This window comes from Cuculus canorus, chromosome 19 (genome assembly GCF_017976375.1).
Source record: "Cuculus canorus isolate bCucCan1 chromosome 19, bCucCan1.pri, whole genome shotgun sequence".
In the NCBI taxonomy this organism is placed as follows: Eukaryota; Metazoa; Chordata; class Aves; order Cuculiformes; family Cuculidae; genus Cuculus; species Cuculus canorus.
In genome coordinates this window covers 11,691,588-11,705,969 of record NC_071419.1, presented here as the reverse complement: position 1 = coordinate 11,705,969, position 14,382 = coordinate 11,691,588, and the positions used below count along the sequence as shown (strand labels likewise).

The window sequence follows — 14,382 nt, the reverse complement described above, 5'->3', positions numbered from 1 at the left end:
GTTGAGAGTGCCCACCCTGGTCACCCAGGCACATCCCCTCCATCAGGAGTGACACAGCAGCCCCCACTGCCCCTGTCCCTGCAGAAGGTCTGGAGGATGGGGTGGAAATGCCTGGCACAAGGCTACTTGCGTGCTAAAACATGCAGCATTCGGTGTGAGCGCCATGCCAAGAACCATGTACGGACTTGAGGATGGCCAGGGAGACGTTCTGCTTCCACGGGCTGTCCTTGCGCATCCCAATCCCGAAGCCAGAGCGGAAGAAAAGCTCCCCCGTCGTCACCAGGTCACATTTCTGGGAGGCTTCAAACTCCAGCACCGCTGAGTCCCAGATGAAGGCATGGAGCTTGCTGGACACCAAGAGAGAAGAGACGGGTAAGTATGGGTAGTAGAGATTGTCTGCAGCCACCAGTGCTCCCAGCCCTAATTTAAGCACTGTTTAGCATCACCCTCCTCCCAGCACAGTCTGTCTGTGTGCTGCTGGGTGGCAAAAGACATGGCAAAACTTTGGTGGAGGAGTGTGAGGAGTTTACATGGAATTTGAAGCCACCCAGCCTTGCATGGAAGCAACTGCAGAGGCTAGAAAAGGAGGTCATCCCCACCAGACCTTGTTCTCTCCATCCAGAGACCTGGTATGCACTAGGATGAGGAAGGTCCTACCCAGCACCAACTGGGCAGGTCCCTTCAAGCCATGGTTTGGCTGCAGCTCCCTCCAGGTTTACCACAGCCCTGCTTGCTCCACCAAAGTGCAACCCCCCCAAACTCTTCCCAGCATGGCCAGACAAGGTGCTGGTCCCACTCACTTGTCCCTCACTGCCTGGATGGCTTCGGCAGCGCTCTCGTAGTTGTGCTTCTCCATGTGCCGGTACATGGTGCTCAGCTCCACCTGCCGGCGGAAGTAGATGTCCACCGAGCTCTGCTTCACCGTGGCATAGATGAACTTATCAGAGGGGTTGCGCAGCTGAAAGGCAAGGGTAGAGCTCCTATTGCTTCTGTCCTTCATCAAACAAACTGGCTCACACCAAAGCTATGTTTCCTAATTTTGCATCTCCTTCAGGGACCTGTTTCCTAGAGGAGATCTGGATCTCCTCAGCAGAGATGAAGATACTGTGGCGCGGTGAATGCTCCGGGATCACAGTGGTGGGACAGGGGATACTACGGTACAGGGACATTGTTGTGCTGAAGATGCAGGAGGCCTGTGGATGCCATGGGGCAGGCGGTTCTGTGGGCAGAGGGCACAGGATGCTGTGGGTCAGTGCTGCTGTTGCGTACATTCCTGCATGCCTGGGCTGGTAAGCTGTGATTGGGTCCTTGACAGAGCAAGAAATAGGTTTGAGGCATGATGGTATCTGCTGAGAGTATTGACTGCACCGCAGGGACAGTTTCATTAGTTATAACTCATCCATAATTAATCGTTTCCTCATCATTTACTGCAGGCTCTCCAGGAACTGGCAGACAGTTTGGCTGGGTACATTCTAGTGCTGGAGAAGGTTTCCCCTGTTGATCCCTTCCAGTATTTTTCCATTCCCACCCAGCACAGAGTCTCAGACACAACAGCCCCAGGCAGAGTTGCTCAGGGCTCAATCCCCTGGCACAGACCCACAGCCGTGTTAAAGAAGGGCTCTGCATACTAGAAGCCAAGTTATACGAGGCAGGAGATATGCACTGGAGGCATCTCCTGCTTCTGTGCCCAGAGGCGGACAGAGTCAGGAAAAGCAAGTGAGGAGTCATTACCCGGGGGTCGTTGATGCCTGTAATTCTCTCCTCAGGCCGGTCTAACACCAGGAAGGCTGCCAGGTTGGCAGTGTATGAAGCCACAATGATCATAGCGAAGCCAGCCCACACCATGCCAAGAATGCGTGCAGAGAAACTCCGGGGAGCACCTGGATGGAGAGAGATGAGATCAGACTGGCACAACAAGGGCTTACTCAGTCACCAAAGCCACATCCATTCCGTGACAAGACCAATGATAACTGCAGATGTTCCCCATCTATCTGCTCCGCCGAAAGCCATGCAAGGAGCTCTTGTGTTGCCCAAACCAAGAAAACCCCAGGGCTCCTTCCAGGGTGTGATATGTCTCACCCTAAGGAGATGTGTAATCCAGGGTGGGAGAAGTAGCCCAGGAAGGACTCGTTTCCTACAATTGGTGATGAAAGGTGGCAGGATGGTCTGCATGAAGAGCGCTACAATTGTACCTCCCCAGAATCACTGAATCCCCCACCAGTGCACTCCAGGGAAGGCTCAGGGAACAAAGGCCATACCCATTCACTGAGTGGTCCCCTGAGGGCAACAGCCCTGCCACAGAGAGGAGACAGTGGAAGTGGGTACAGGCTTCTCCCCCAGCCCAGTGTCCTCCCAGGTTCAGGAGAGCTGCAACACACCTTCTCCGATACCAGAGTTCAGCAGGACTCCCCAGGAGAACCACATGGCTGAGGAGAGGGTCAAGGCATCTTCCTCTTCCTCTTCACTGTTCACTTTGAATCGGCCAAACGGACTGGAAAACAAGACAGAGAAATCTTTTCATATCCCTTACCCTAGTTCCCAGACTTCTCTGCTGTGCCTTAAGGGTCCTGATGCAGCCCTACATCACTCAACCCTACGAACCATTCTTGTGCCCCAGACAGCTCTCCATTGCTCATGTGCCTTGCATGTTGCTTGTATCTGTAGCCCCATCCATCTCACACTGGTCCCATCACACTTCTCTCTGGGCCAGATAGATGGTCTGATCCCGGCCAGCTTAAGCTTCCCCCACTGCAACACGGAGGACTCGCTGCAGATTAGCCACAGGAACATCTGGGTAGAGGACTAGTGAGGGGGACAGGCTCCCTGCCCTTCAGAGGAGCTGTGCTGGGGTCAAAGGGGACTAAATCAGAAGCCAGGAGCTGACCGTCCCCTTGGTCCAGATCAGGCACGGTGCCTGATCTGACAGGCATGTTCCCACATATCCAAGTGCCGTGTACCCTGCATATCTCAGCTTAGCAGCACCCAGAGAGGCCAGGAGCCTCAGCCCAGGGCTGATGGGGCAGAGAAAGTGGGTTCAGCTCCTCCGAGAGCTTCAGGGCTGTGCTGAGCAAGACTCCGTGGGCACCCAGGGGACAGTTCCCAGGAGCACCTCCTTGTCCCTTCCAGCCCTTGGGTGACCCAAAGCACACTCACCTGAATCGGTCTAAGAGGTACAACATCACTGCCACCACGTGCACCGACAGCCCCACCAGCAGCCAGAGGGTGCTCTGGAAAGGCTGCATGAACGAGTCCAAGGTGCTGCGGGGGATTTCCTAGCACACAGGAGAGATACAAACAGTGCTGGCACCCATCAAGCCTGCACTTTTCCCACCTGGCTAGACTCCCAAGACACCCTGCCCTGCTCCAAGCTCCTCCTGCACAGAGAAGCTCAGGGTGGCCAAGTCAAGTTCCATCATTAAAATCAGCAATGTGGAGCCTGGTATCCAGCAGCAAAGGCTGGGATTTGCAGCTGCCCCGGGGTGGGCCACAGCTGGAAAAGCTGGGCATGGTGCAGACATGGCACATGTGTGCAAGGACACCCCTCTGTCCACAAAACACCCCATCCCAAACTATACCTTCTTCACAAGGATGGTGAGGCCCTGGTACTTGAAGGGCTTGGAGAACTCAATGTACTGTGCCCGCTCATTGTTGATGGTGAGGGGAGCCACAATCATGTCCGCTTGGCCGCTTAGCAACTCCCCCATCATCCCGTTCCACTCCTTCTTGTTGCTGTTGTTAACCTGCCAGAAAGCCAGTGCAGGATCAGGCCACTGCCCTGACACGTGTCCCCATCAGCCAGGACCCACACACACGTGGTACTGACCCCCACCCCTGCTCTGGAGAAGCACTCGGGGGTGTTTCAAGACACAATACAGACAGTGAGATATCACAGGCTGCCCAAACTCACCCGCTCTTGGGTACCAAATTTACCATCAGCCACCAGGTGAACCTCGTAAGTGAAGTTCATCACCCCTGCCAGTCGGATGAGCAGGTCGATGCAGAAGCCGTAGCAGCACAGTGCCACGGTGGGGCGGCCTGCAGGTGGGAGAAAAAAGGGGGGACAGGTGGAGGTAGCTCTTTTCCAGGGACCCTGTGCAGGATTCATGGCTGTCCGCAGTGAGAGCAGCCAACTGCACGGCTCTGGTTTCACATGAGCTGTAATTACATCAGTCAGGCTGTGCCACTTGCATTGCCCACCCTCTCCCGCTGCCTCCACTGCCCATGGGTGAGACGCAAGCACCGGCGTGGGAAGAAAACAAGCTGGAGCAAAGGGGTCTCATTCATTTGCTGTGTCCCAGTGAGGTGGGCTGAGAGTCGGTGCTGCTGACCAACTGCAGAGGACAGTGGGGGCTTGGTGCATGCAGGCTGTGCTGGGGGAGTGCTAATATGAACCCATCAGACTGAATACAGCCCAGGACAAAGTTCAGGGCTGGGGGGACAGAATTGTGCACAGGAAAGCATGACGTGCCAGGGGGATGCACTTCAGGTGGAGTTGGGCAAGCCTGGCATTACTAAGCAGCTTGCACACCCCACCAGGTGCTCACTTCTAACCCTGAACAGGCTTTCTGTGACAAAGTGGTTTGAAATTGGTGGTGTTTGTACCAGCGCAGCAGGAGCTAGTGTGCCTCATAGTTCTTACTTCTGTTTGCGATCAAAGCAAAGAGAGTTGGAGCAAGTCAGAAGACAGAAACATGGGATGCAATCCCCCCAAACAACCCTGGAGCCCACCCAGTGGGAAAATCACCTGTTGGGGTCAAAAACCCGAAGCACAGTTCCCAGTTATTGCACAAAACTACTGTGGGGCTGAGCTGACAGGAGGCATTGAGGAGCTGAATGTGCTGTCACCTTTCTGCTCATCATCATCAGGGCCTTCTGTGTGACTGAGCACTCTCCCTAAGGCCCCGTTCTTGGGATAGAGTCTCTATAAGCTGGGTGGGCTGGGGCAGCTGCTGCACTTACCACCAGGCTGAGTTACCTGGGATGGTCTCATTGGGTCCAGTGCAAAAGACCTTTTTCACAGGATCTCCGTTGATGGTGAATTCCTCTCTGCATGTCCCATCTGCTTGCGTGGGCTTCACATACACAAAGGGCTCTTGGTGGATTGTCACGATCTGTGAGGTGAATCACAAACACCCTCTTGTCTCCATTCCCCTCCAGAGCCATTTGCCCCTGGGTGGGGAGCTGGGATGCCCTCTCTACGCAAGCATGGCTGGTGCGCTGTGGTGTCCTCCTCAGCTGCCATCTCAGCACATGAAACTATTCAGCTCAGAAGCAGGACCTGGCTGTGACATGGGGACATTTGCTTTCCCTGCATCCAAGATAAGGAACAGCCATATCAGCATTCTTCTTCATGTGGCACTTTCACTTCGGCCTCAATACCTTTCACAACCCTTTCCCTAACAGCAGGCCAATGAGAACCACCACGTAGCGAGGAAAGCTAGAGAGGAGCCCGTTATCAAGAAGTGCAGGGATAGGACAAGGAAAATGGTTTTCAGCTGAAAGAGGGAAGATTGAGATGAGATCTTAGGAAGAAATGTTTTGCTGTGAGGGTAGGGGGACCCTGGCCCAGGTTCCCCAGAGCAGTGGTGGCTGCCCCATCCCTGGAGGGGTTCAAGGCCAGGTTGGATGAGGCTTACAGCAACCTGATCCAGTGGGAGGTGTCCCTGCCCATGGCAGGGGGTGGGAACTGGATGGGCTTTGAAGTCCCTTGCGACTCAAAATGTTTGAGTCTGCACTCAACTGTCTGCACCATCTCCTCAGGAATAAGGACTCTCTGCTTGTGGGAATGTGTGATTTCCCTGCCTGGACAGTAGGACAAACAAAGAGTCATACTGGTAAGACTAACCTGCCCAGGATCCAGACATTAAAGTGGCTACGCTTAAGGATACGCGAAAGGCCTACACTTAAGGGAAGGGCCTGGGAAGAAAAGCAAGAGTGGAGAGTCCCAGTGTCACCTCCAGCTTCTGGCCACCAGCACTTCAGGGATTTCCTGAGTTCAACAATGCAGCCACCAGCCCCCCCACCCCCCACCAGCTTGTTTAGTTACCATTTGAACCTGTCCTTTTCTGGCCTCTGCACTGTCTAGCTGCACTGGCTCCAGAACTGAACTATGCCTTGCTCAAAGGAGATCATCCTTGTAATTCCTGCAAACCTATGCTGGGTGCCCTCTGGCTCCCAAGCCATAAGGAATGGTGAACAACTTATCCCCCCATCCCTTCTCTGCCGCTCTCTCTCATATCCCACTTCCAGCTGTCTCTTTCCAAAACAAAGGATGCCTGCTACCCTGTCTAGTTTGTCTCCAGATGGAAGTTGTCCTCTAGCCTTCAACATCCTCTAGTACCTTCTCTAAGTTGTTCTGCCATATCCTCTTCAAGATGACATCTGCCCTGTGTTTACAAATGTTGCTGACAGCTGCAGAGGCAGCAGTGGAAGTGGGAGGCAGATAAAAGCACAGCCCTGCATGCAGACAGCTGAGGACACCTGCCACCCCCTAATGCCATGTGCTATTACCTTCAACTTGGTCGACATCTGATAGCCTTGAGGTTTCTCGGTTTCTCCTCCTGGCCAGATAATCTTCCTGTCATTGGTCAAGACCTGTGATCAATCCCAGAGGAAGGAGACAGACATGAGCCCATAGGTAGACACCCCAGCGCACACACCCCTCCTACCCAACCTATCCAGGCCTGTACGTACATGGCTGCCATTGTAAATCCCAACTTGGACAAGTTTCCGATTCTGCAGGTTCATGATGCTGTAGTTGGCAAACTTCCTGTCCCCATCCTCATTGAACTCCACCCGCCCAGTGACACCCTCCGAGTACTTGGAGGACATCAACACCCTACAGGGAGAAACAGAGTGAGTTAACCTAGAAAACCTGCTGTGGCCACTGGGACACCTAAGAGGACATCAGAAGAGCAAATGTTTTCTCTCACTTGCCTGCCATATGCCCACTACCCTATAAAACTGCAGTCAAGGCTACCCATGGTCTCTTTGTAGACCTGTGACCATCCCCTCTTGGTAGGTGGAATCAGCTTCCCAAATGTTGCTCTACCGTAGCTGCTGTCATTACCTCTTATTTTCCACTAAATCAATCCCACTCCCTTAAGGAATGATCTGTCCCACAACACCCAAGGACACCTTCCTCTGGGGGGCCCTTGGGAGCTGTGTCAATGGCACCACTCCTGGTGCTTCTGGCACCAGCCCATCACAGCCTGGGCATGTGCATACACCACCAAAAGGAGAAAGAACCCCTCAATCCCTGGAAGGGCGATTGTGAAGACACAGAATAACTGCCTGAGTCACTTGCAATGCATCATAGAGAGCAGCTTCCAATAACTCATGCCAAGACTGCATTGCTGTAGAGGATGCGAGAATTTGTCCTATAAAGAATCTTAAGGCTTTCCAGGTCCCATGCTCAACAGAACCTATACATAAAGAAAAGGGCATCCCACAACCACCACAACCATGTATGTGCAGAACAACCCTTGGCATAATATCCCACTGCCAAAAGCCACACACTGGTGCCAGGCTGCACACAGCAGAGAGCAGCACTCCTGCACAGGGAGCCATGCTGCGAAGGGAATTGCTGCTTCACTGAGATCCAGTCTGCAGAAGAGGCCCTTGAGGCTCCAGCATCTGCAGTGGTGCAGCACAATACCCCATGTGGCACAAAGACTGGGTTCTGGGAAGCACATGCAGCTTCTGCTGATCTCACTGCCCATGGCAGCAAGATCCCACACATGCTCGCTCTGATCTGCTGAAATCCCAGCAGCCAAACCACAACACCAATATTCTCTTCAGCAGAGAGCAGTCTGTCCCATGCATGGAGATCTCTTGCCCCTAGGTCCTGCTTGCAGCATGCTGACCCATGCCAAAGCCCTGAAGTATTCAGCAAGAAATGTCTCTGCAGCACTGAGCTCCGATTTGACAGAAATATCCTCTTCTCCCACCCACAGATTTAAGATTCAGACTGGAGGAGACCACAGCCCTCAGATCTCTTCCTCCTGAAGACATTCCTGTCCTCATTGATCCCAGCTGCCCAAGCATTGCTCAGGAAAGCATGGGTTGATATGGACTGAGTTGATGCCAGGCATCAAGATGATGCCTAAACAGCCTGGATAAATTGGAGGCCAGTCCCTGAGCTCATGTCCCGGCTAGTTTTCTAGAAGAGATATAGCCCTCACATCCAAATCATGCAGAAGAGTCCAAGCAGTCTTATGCCACATGCCCCAAAGCTTTTGTGACAGATAATCTAAACAAAGCTACCATGTTGCCCTCCTGCACCTTTTCCACATTCCCACCTTTTCCAGCTCTCCCCCAGCAGGTCCTCTGCTTCCTCCAGCAGGACCCTTTCCCAAATACCTCTTGAAAAGGGGTCCTGTCTTCCAGATGTTGGTGTTGCCCACGCAGCCCCGCGGCGGGTCTGTGATATTCTCCTTCTCAAACAAGTCGTGCACGGCCTGGGCCACCACCGCGACAGCATCACTGATGTGGGCTGACTCATTCTTCCCGTTGATGAGCTGCAGACCAATCACTCCTGCCGCGAGTAGAGGGAAGGAGACAGGTCAGCACCACCTGGCACAGTGGCCGCTGCAGCGTTGCTCCCATGCACAGGGCTTGGGAACCCTCATAGTTATGGGCTGAGGACTCCTGGCATGCAGCCGGGGAGTTGCCTGAGTTTCAGGACAGGGGTGGCAGGGGTGGTGGCTGCAGGGGTGCAGGTCTAGCACCATCCTGCCTGCCAGAGGGGGACTGGGGACAGCTACATGGACTGCTGACACCCTGAGCTCCATCCGCACTCCATTGCCCAACCCTTTCCCCCAGGTGATGGTCAGCTTGCAAAGTCCCACTGCGGGGTACGACAGCATGGCCAAGGCTGCTGAACTACTGCCTCCTCATGTGGGCAAAAGGAGAGCAATCTACAGAAGGCACTACTCGCTTAGGACCACCATAGCATCACGTTCCCCCAGCCCAAAATGTCCCCAGCAGGGCAGGTTCCACTCATCCCATCTCCAAGCAGGTTCATCCAAGTCTGGCTGACAGCAAGGTGGGTGCCACCAGCGGGTGCCTACCATCAGGAGCGTAACGCAGGGCATTGCCTGATATCTCCCGTTCCCCAACCAGCCACACGTAGCCGGAGCCAGTCATATTGAGCATGGCTGCTGATCTGTACACTGTAGCTGCATCATCCTCACTGCAACGAGAAGAATGGAATCAGAATGTGGCCCCAGGTGCTGGATGGCCCCTTTTCTCCTGTATCGGATCACAAGAGGGTGACAGGATCAGGGAGAACACATCCCAAAGCAACCCCCCTCTGATAACTGGTTCTCCAGAGCAATGGCCAATTCCTTGATGAAATGGGAACCTTCATCTCAGCTTCATCTGATCTCACAACACCCAGCACTGCTGAGCATCTGCAAATCTGGCCTGTTCCTTATTGCTCACCTCAAACAGGCGTGGGGGCAATACGACTCCCTTTCTTTACAGGTGGATCAGAATACATCATCAGTAACTATCACTGGTTCTGCAGCTGCTAACACTTTGCAGTACAGCCAAATATCTCAGCCATGCCCAAGACTGCCAGCTCCCTGGACAGCAGCACGCAGAGCACAGTATCCCCCACCTGCCCAGAACATGGGGCATTATGAGGGTTTTCTTTCACGCTCCTTGAACATGAGCCAGCAGTGGCCCAGGTGGCCAACAGCATCCTGGCCATGGTGTGGCCAGCAGGAGCTGGGACTGGCACTGTTGAGGCTGCACGTCAAATCTTGGGCTCGGTTTTGTGCCCCTCACTACAAGAGAGATATTGAGGGGCTGGAGGAGGGCAAAGGATCTGGGAAAGCATTTGGAAAACAAGTCTGAGCAGCAGCTGATTTTAGTCTGGAGAAGAGGAGGCTGAGGGGAGAACTCATCACTCTCTGCAGCTCCAGGAAAGGAGGTTGTGGTGAGGTGGGTGCTGGTCTCTTGTCTCAAGTAGCAAGGGAAAAGGAGGTGAGAAAATGGCCTCAAGTTGCATCAGGGGAGGTTTAGATTGGGTATCAGGAAAGATTTATTTATGAAAAGAGTAGTGAAGCATAGGAAGAGGCTGCCCAGGACAGTGGTGGAGTCTTCATCCCTGTAAGCGTTCAGAAAAGTGTGTAGATGTGGCACTTTGGGACATGGTTCGGTCTGCATGGTGGGCTTGGGCTGACAGTTGGACTGGATGATCTGAGAGGGTTTTTCCAACCTTAACAGTTCTATCATTCTATGCCCCAATGATCCGCACTGATTCTAGTGCTCAGCACTGTGGCAAAGGGGAAAGTGAGGAACTCAGAACAAGGAGAGGAAGGGATGGCTCTGCTTTACCTGGCAGAAAGGATGATGACGCGAGCCTCCAGCTCCTTGGCCTCCAGCAGCAGCGATGTCACGTTTTTCGTTCCAGGATCAAACTGAAGGACTTTCTCTGCCTGTGATTAGTGTGAGCAAAGCTGGTTAGTGTGGGAGCCCCAGGACTGCTTGTGAGAGCCATGCTATCTAGGAAAGGGTCAAGAGAATTCATTAAACTGCACAAGTCTGCTAAATAAGGTTGGTTATAGCTATTTTTTCTTTTTTTTCTCTTTTCTTTTCTTTCTTTTCTTTCTTCCCTTCCTTCCTTTCTCTTTTACGGTTTGGCTTTTTGGTTTTTTTTTTTTTTTTTTTTTTTGCACTGTGCATGCAAACTGAAGTCAATCAAGACCCAAAAAGAGGCGTGCATTGTACAGGAAAGAGAAAAAGGCTTTGGAATGCAATTGGAAACTCAAATGAGTGTTGTTTTTCAAAAACATGGGAAATGAAAAAAAACATATTGCACAGGGTTAACCTTTGGGAGCAAAAGTGAGCAACTTACACCAAGGAACCATTTCCTTTGGGGAAGAAAGGGGGTTGGTTCAACTTTCCAAAAAAAAAAAAAGAACTTGCAAGTTAATTACTGGTTCACATGCATGTTTCAAAAAGAAATCCTTCCAGGGTCAGCTGGCTAGGTTTCCATTCTCAAGTCCAAACCAAACTATCTCAACTTAAAGACGTGCTACCAAGAAACACAGTCACGGATCTTTATTTTTTTCCTTTCTTTTCTTTTCTTTTTTTTTTTTTTCTCTTTCTCTTTTTTTCTCTTTTTTATTTTTCTGGTGGCTGTGGCTATTTCTCATTTGCTAGTTAGGTTGGTGGGCGGCGTGCATTTCCATGCATATATACCTTGGGTCCTCGCTTGTTGTCATAGGAAAGTTGGTCGAGGTTTTCATAGTTCCTTTTTTTACTCTGATGAATAATGTGCACAGAGAAAATATGTAGACACAGAAGAATATTATAAACAGTTGAAAATGACGTGTAGTAAAGCAATCCAACATCCACCTCCTCCTCCACTGTTTGCTAAAGGGTCTCTATAACGCTGGAGCTCGCAAAAACCACTATCAGGAGAGAGGGCCTCAGCTCTCACGGGAGCGTCACGGTGCAAAGCCGTATCGGTTAGAGCAAGCCTGAGTGTCACAGCTGATGCGATGCAGTTGCCTTTCCCTTGTGGGTCTGGGGAATTCTTCCGCAAGAAACATTTATCTCAAACTCAGAAACAATCTACACATCTCTAAGGGCCTAAATGGTGGAATTTCCATGGAATTACTGTGGAAGTAAAGGACAAAATGTGCTGGATAAATGCAAACTGTTACAGTAAAGAGCATTAGCATTGCTACCTTCACTATTATCATTACAATCCTGTTCACCCTAAGAGAGTTCACAGTGAGGTGTCTCAGCTGAACTTCTCACCTCCTGCAAGGAGGGAGCAACATTTTGGAGCTCTGTTGCTGTCCAAAAGAGAAAGAAAAAGCTCTCTATGTCCCATGTTGGCTCAAAGCGTGGCGATATGAAGCAATGGTGATCATGGGATGACATTGCAGCTTTTACCTGGTGCTCGGGGAGGGCCAAGGGCACCTCGTGGCTCTGTGGCACAAGGGTGGCCCTGGGAGGTGCAGCTGCTGGAGAAGATGGTGCCCATAACCTGGCCCTATGCGTGGCTAGTGGGGTTCACAGCTTGGTGGTCTCCATGCTGCCGGCCAGAGCATCCCATCTGGACTAGGGGCAGGTTCCTCAGCATGCACTGACCCTGAAGATAATGGACTGGAGCAGAAAGCCTGCTCCTCCATTTGTCTTCTGCCAGAGCCACTTCTGTTTCTTGGCCCCAAAGGAACCAGGGACATGAAACCTAGTTCTGGAGGTTTCCTCTCCTCCAGGCAGCTTGCTGAGGAGCAATAGCCTCTGCTCTCAGGACCCTCGACCCTGCAGCAGCAAGCACAGAGCCCCATGGATCTTCCTGAGAGCAGCCCTCATGGTCAGACAAGAAACATCAACCTGACAGCACCCACAGGATAGTGCTGGCAAGGTTTGGTGGCATATAGTCTGACCTCTTCTTATAGTCTGGCCCTGTCCCCCCTCAGCTGGGCATCCCTGATCTGTATGCATGAGGTGTGGGACACGGCTCTATTCCTATCTCAATTTTGCAGCATCTTAACAGCAATGGCAAACAATCCCTGCCAGGAGCCTGAACATTTGCACCCCCGTAATACAAGAGTTTGTGTTCCTAGGCTGTTCCTTAGGCAGCCAGGTTTTTTGCATCTTGCTTTCCAAACTAAAATGCTGGTCTCTTCCTGAGCACTCAGACCAGTCTTTGGAAGGACATCTTTCAAGGTCTCATTTCCACGTAGCTTTATGGTCTTTTCTTTCTTCTTCATTGGCACAGCCTGACAGGTTTTTCATTGTTCAGAAAAGTTGCATCCTTGTGAGGAAAAGTATTTGAGGAGAAAAAAATCTGCTTGAAATTTGCCTTTACTTCTGATGATGACCACTGCAATGGCTTCTTGGAGTCTTCTCAGATCACAGTGATGTCTGGAGTAACAACTGCCTCCAAGGAGATCAGAGCTGCAGTAAGACAGCATGAATATTCTCCAGTGATGAGATATTGGCCACTTTTCCTCAGGCACCGTCAATTTAGCCAGAAAATTGGTCATCCATCTTGCTGCCTCCAGCTATGAGTGTCCTCGCATACCTGGGACGTTCTGGCACCTCGGCCCAAGCTGGTCAGCAAAGTGAAGCAGTCTTGGGTGCAGCAAAACTGGACCTGATGGCACCCGATCACCTCTGCCTTTCCCTGTCACTACTACTGTTGCTAGAACAGACCAGTAATGTCTTCTCTCTTTCCCGGTTTTCCCAGTTTTCCATGTGGTCCTGAAGCCCTTCCTTGCTCCTCAGCCCATGTTTCACACAGGGACACACAAATTCAAAATTCACTTTCCACCAAGTTCTCTAATATCCACTCAAAAAATTATCATTTTCTTGAACACCCGTGTCCCAGGCAAAGGGACCAGTATACGGGGGCCTGCCACCTCTGACTTGGACAAACTGCTTCTCCCAGTGTCTGGCACTCCCTCCTGAGCCAGAGCAGCACTGGAGTGATTGTGGCCTGCCCAGGCAAAGGAGTAAATCTGTACTAGAGTGAAGCAGTAGCTACAGTTACTGCAGACAGACCTAAGGCAAAGCTGGCATGCAGCATGTGCTGGGCCGACCCACCTTGGTCTGAGAACTGGGCTCTGAATGCCAGCTTGCAGTGCAAATCCATGCAATGGTGCCTGAGTGACACTCAGGACCAGCGTAGACTCCAGGAAACAATCCATGCTCATATACAAGAGCTGTGGTGGGCAGGCAAGCCTCTGACCCATACCAGTTCCCCTGGGTCCTCAGGGACTGTGAGCCAAACCTTGAAGAGGTCGAGAGCAGATCTCCAGTCTGCTCCCTCCCCAATGCCCAGGATGCCCTTGAGAAGGTTGGGTAGGTGTCCAGGGTACCACTTCACAGCATGAAGAGAGTCAGCACACTAGAGATTAGAAGAGCAATTAGACAGCAGAATCATAGAATGTCCTGGGTTGAAAGGGACCCCGAAGTATCATCAGCTATTGAGGAAGAAGTGAAAGCCCCAACAGGGGTATCTACCATCTTCAAGACCAGTCAAACCAATCAGTTTGACCAGAGCAAGGTCCTCAAAGGAAAAAGAGACAAGATGTGGTGGCACATCCCAAAGAGAAGGCAAGGTGACTTGCCATCACAGAGCACATGCTCTAGGCTGGAGAATGGCCAGGACATTTTCAGTGGCCTAGTGGCAGCCAGGGCATACCAAAATATGTTGTAGATGCAGTGCAAATGTGGAGCAAGTGTGAGGACAGACCCTTCCTCCCTGTCTTTCAAGCCTGAGATCTGAAAGTCTTTCCTGTAGGATGGAGAGGCTGGAGAAGACATACACGCTGTGCCTAGGAGCATTGCGTGGAGCGAGCAGGGAGTGGAGGCAAGAGAACTAATAGCAAAAGGTGATGAATGGGAACTGCA

The 14,382-nt window shown here is 51.8% G+C and overlaps 1 protein-coding gene across 24 annotated transcripts in view; it reads right to left on the bottom strand.

The window, feature by feature from the left end:
- Positions 1-14,382, bottom strand: part of GRIN1 (glutamate ionotropic receptor NMDA type subunit 1) — a 41,424-nt gene that overhangs the window by 13,505 nt on the left and 13,537 nt on the right. For 12 of the 24 annotated variants that reach the window (XR_008452994.1, XM_054084113.1, XM_054084115.1 and 9 more), the window contains exons 4-18: positions 11,212-11,274; positions 10,345-10,445; positions 9,072-9,193; positions 8,362-8,536; positions 6,694-6,838; positions 6,511-6,594; positions 4,976-5,111; positions 4,603-4,641; positions 3,908-4,035; positions 3,576-3,740; positions 3,154-3,272; positions 2,379-2,491; positions 1,732-1,880; positions 801-958; positions 186-347 (exon numbers count right to left, since the gene is read on the bottom strand). Coding sequence is in view for 23 of the 24 variants with exons in the window: in XM_054084113.1 (XP_053940088.1) it covers positions 186-347; positions 801-958; positions 1,732-1,880; positions 2,379-2,491; positions 3,154-3,272; positions 3,576-3,740; positions 3,908-4,035; positions 4,603-4,641; positions 4,976-5,111; positions 6,511-6,594; positions 6,694-6,838; positions 8,362-8,536; positions 9,072-9,193; positions 10,345-10,445; positions 11,212-11,274 (1,859 nt within the window). In the remaining variant the exon portion in view is untranslated. The remainder of the gene's footprint in view (positions 1-185; positions 348-800; positions 959-1,731; positions 1,881-2,378; positions 2,492-3,153; positions 3,273-3,575; positions 3,741-3,907; positions 4,036-4,602; positions 4,642-4,975; positions 5,112-6,510; positions 6,595-6,693; positions 6,839-8,361; positions 8,537-9,071; positions 9,194-10,344; positions 10,446-11,211; positions 11,275-14,382) is intronic. The other 12 variants (XM_054084117.1, XM_054084122.1, XM_054084129.1 and 9 more) reach the window with 3 other exon arrangements.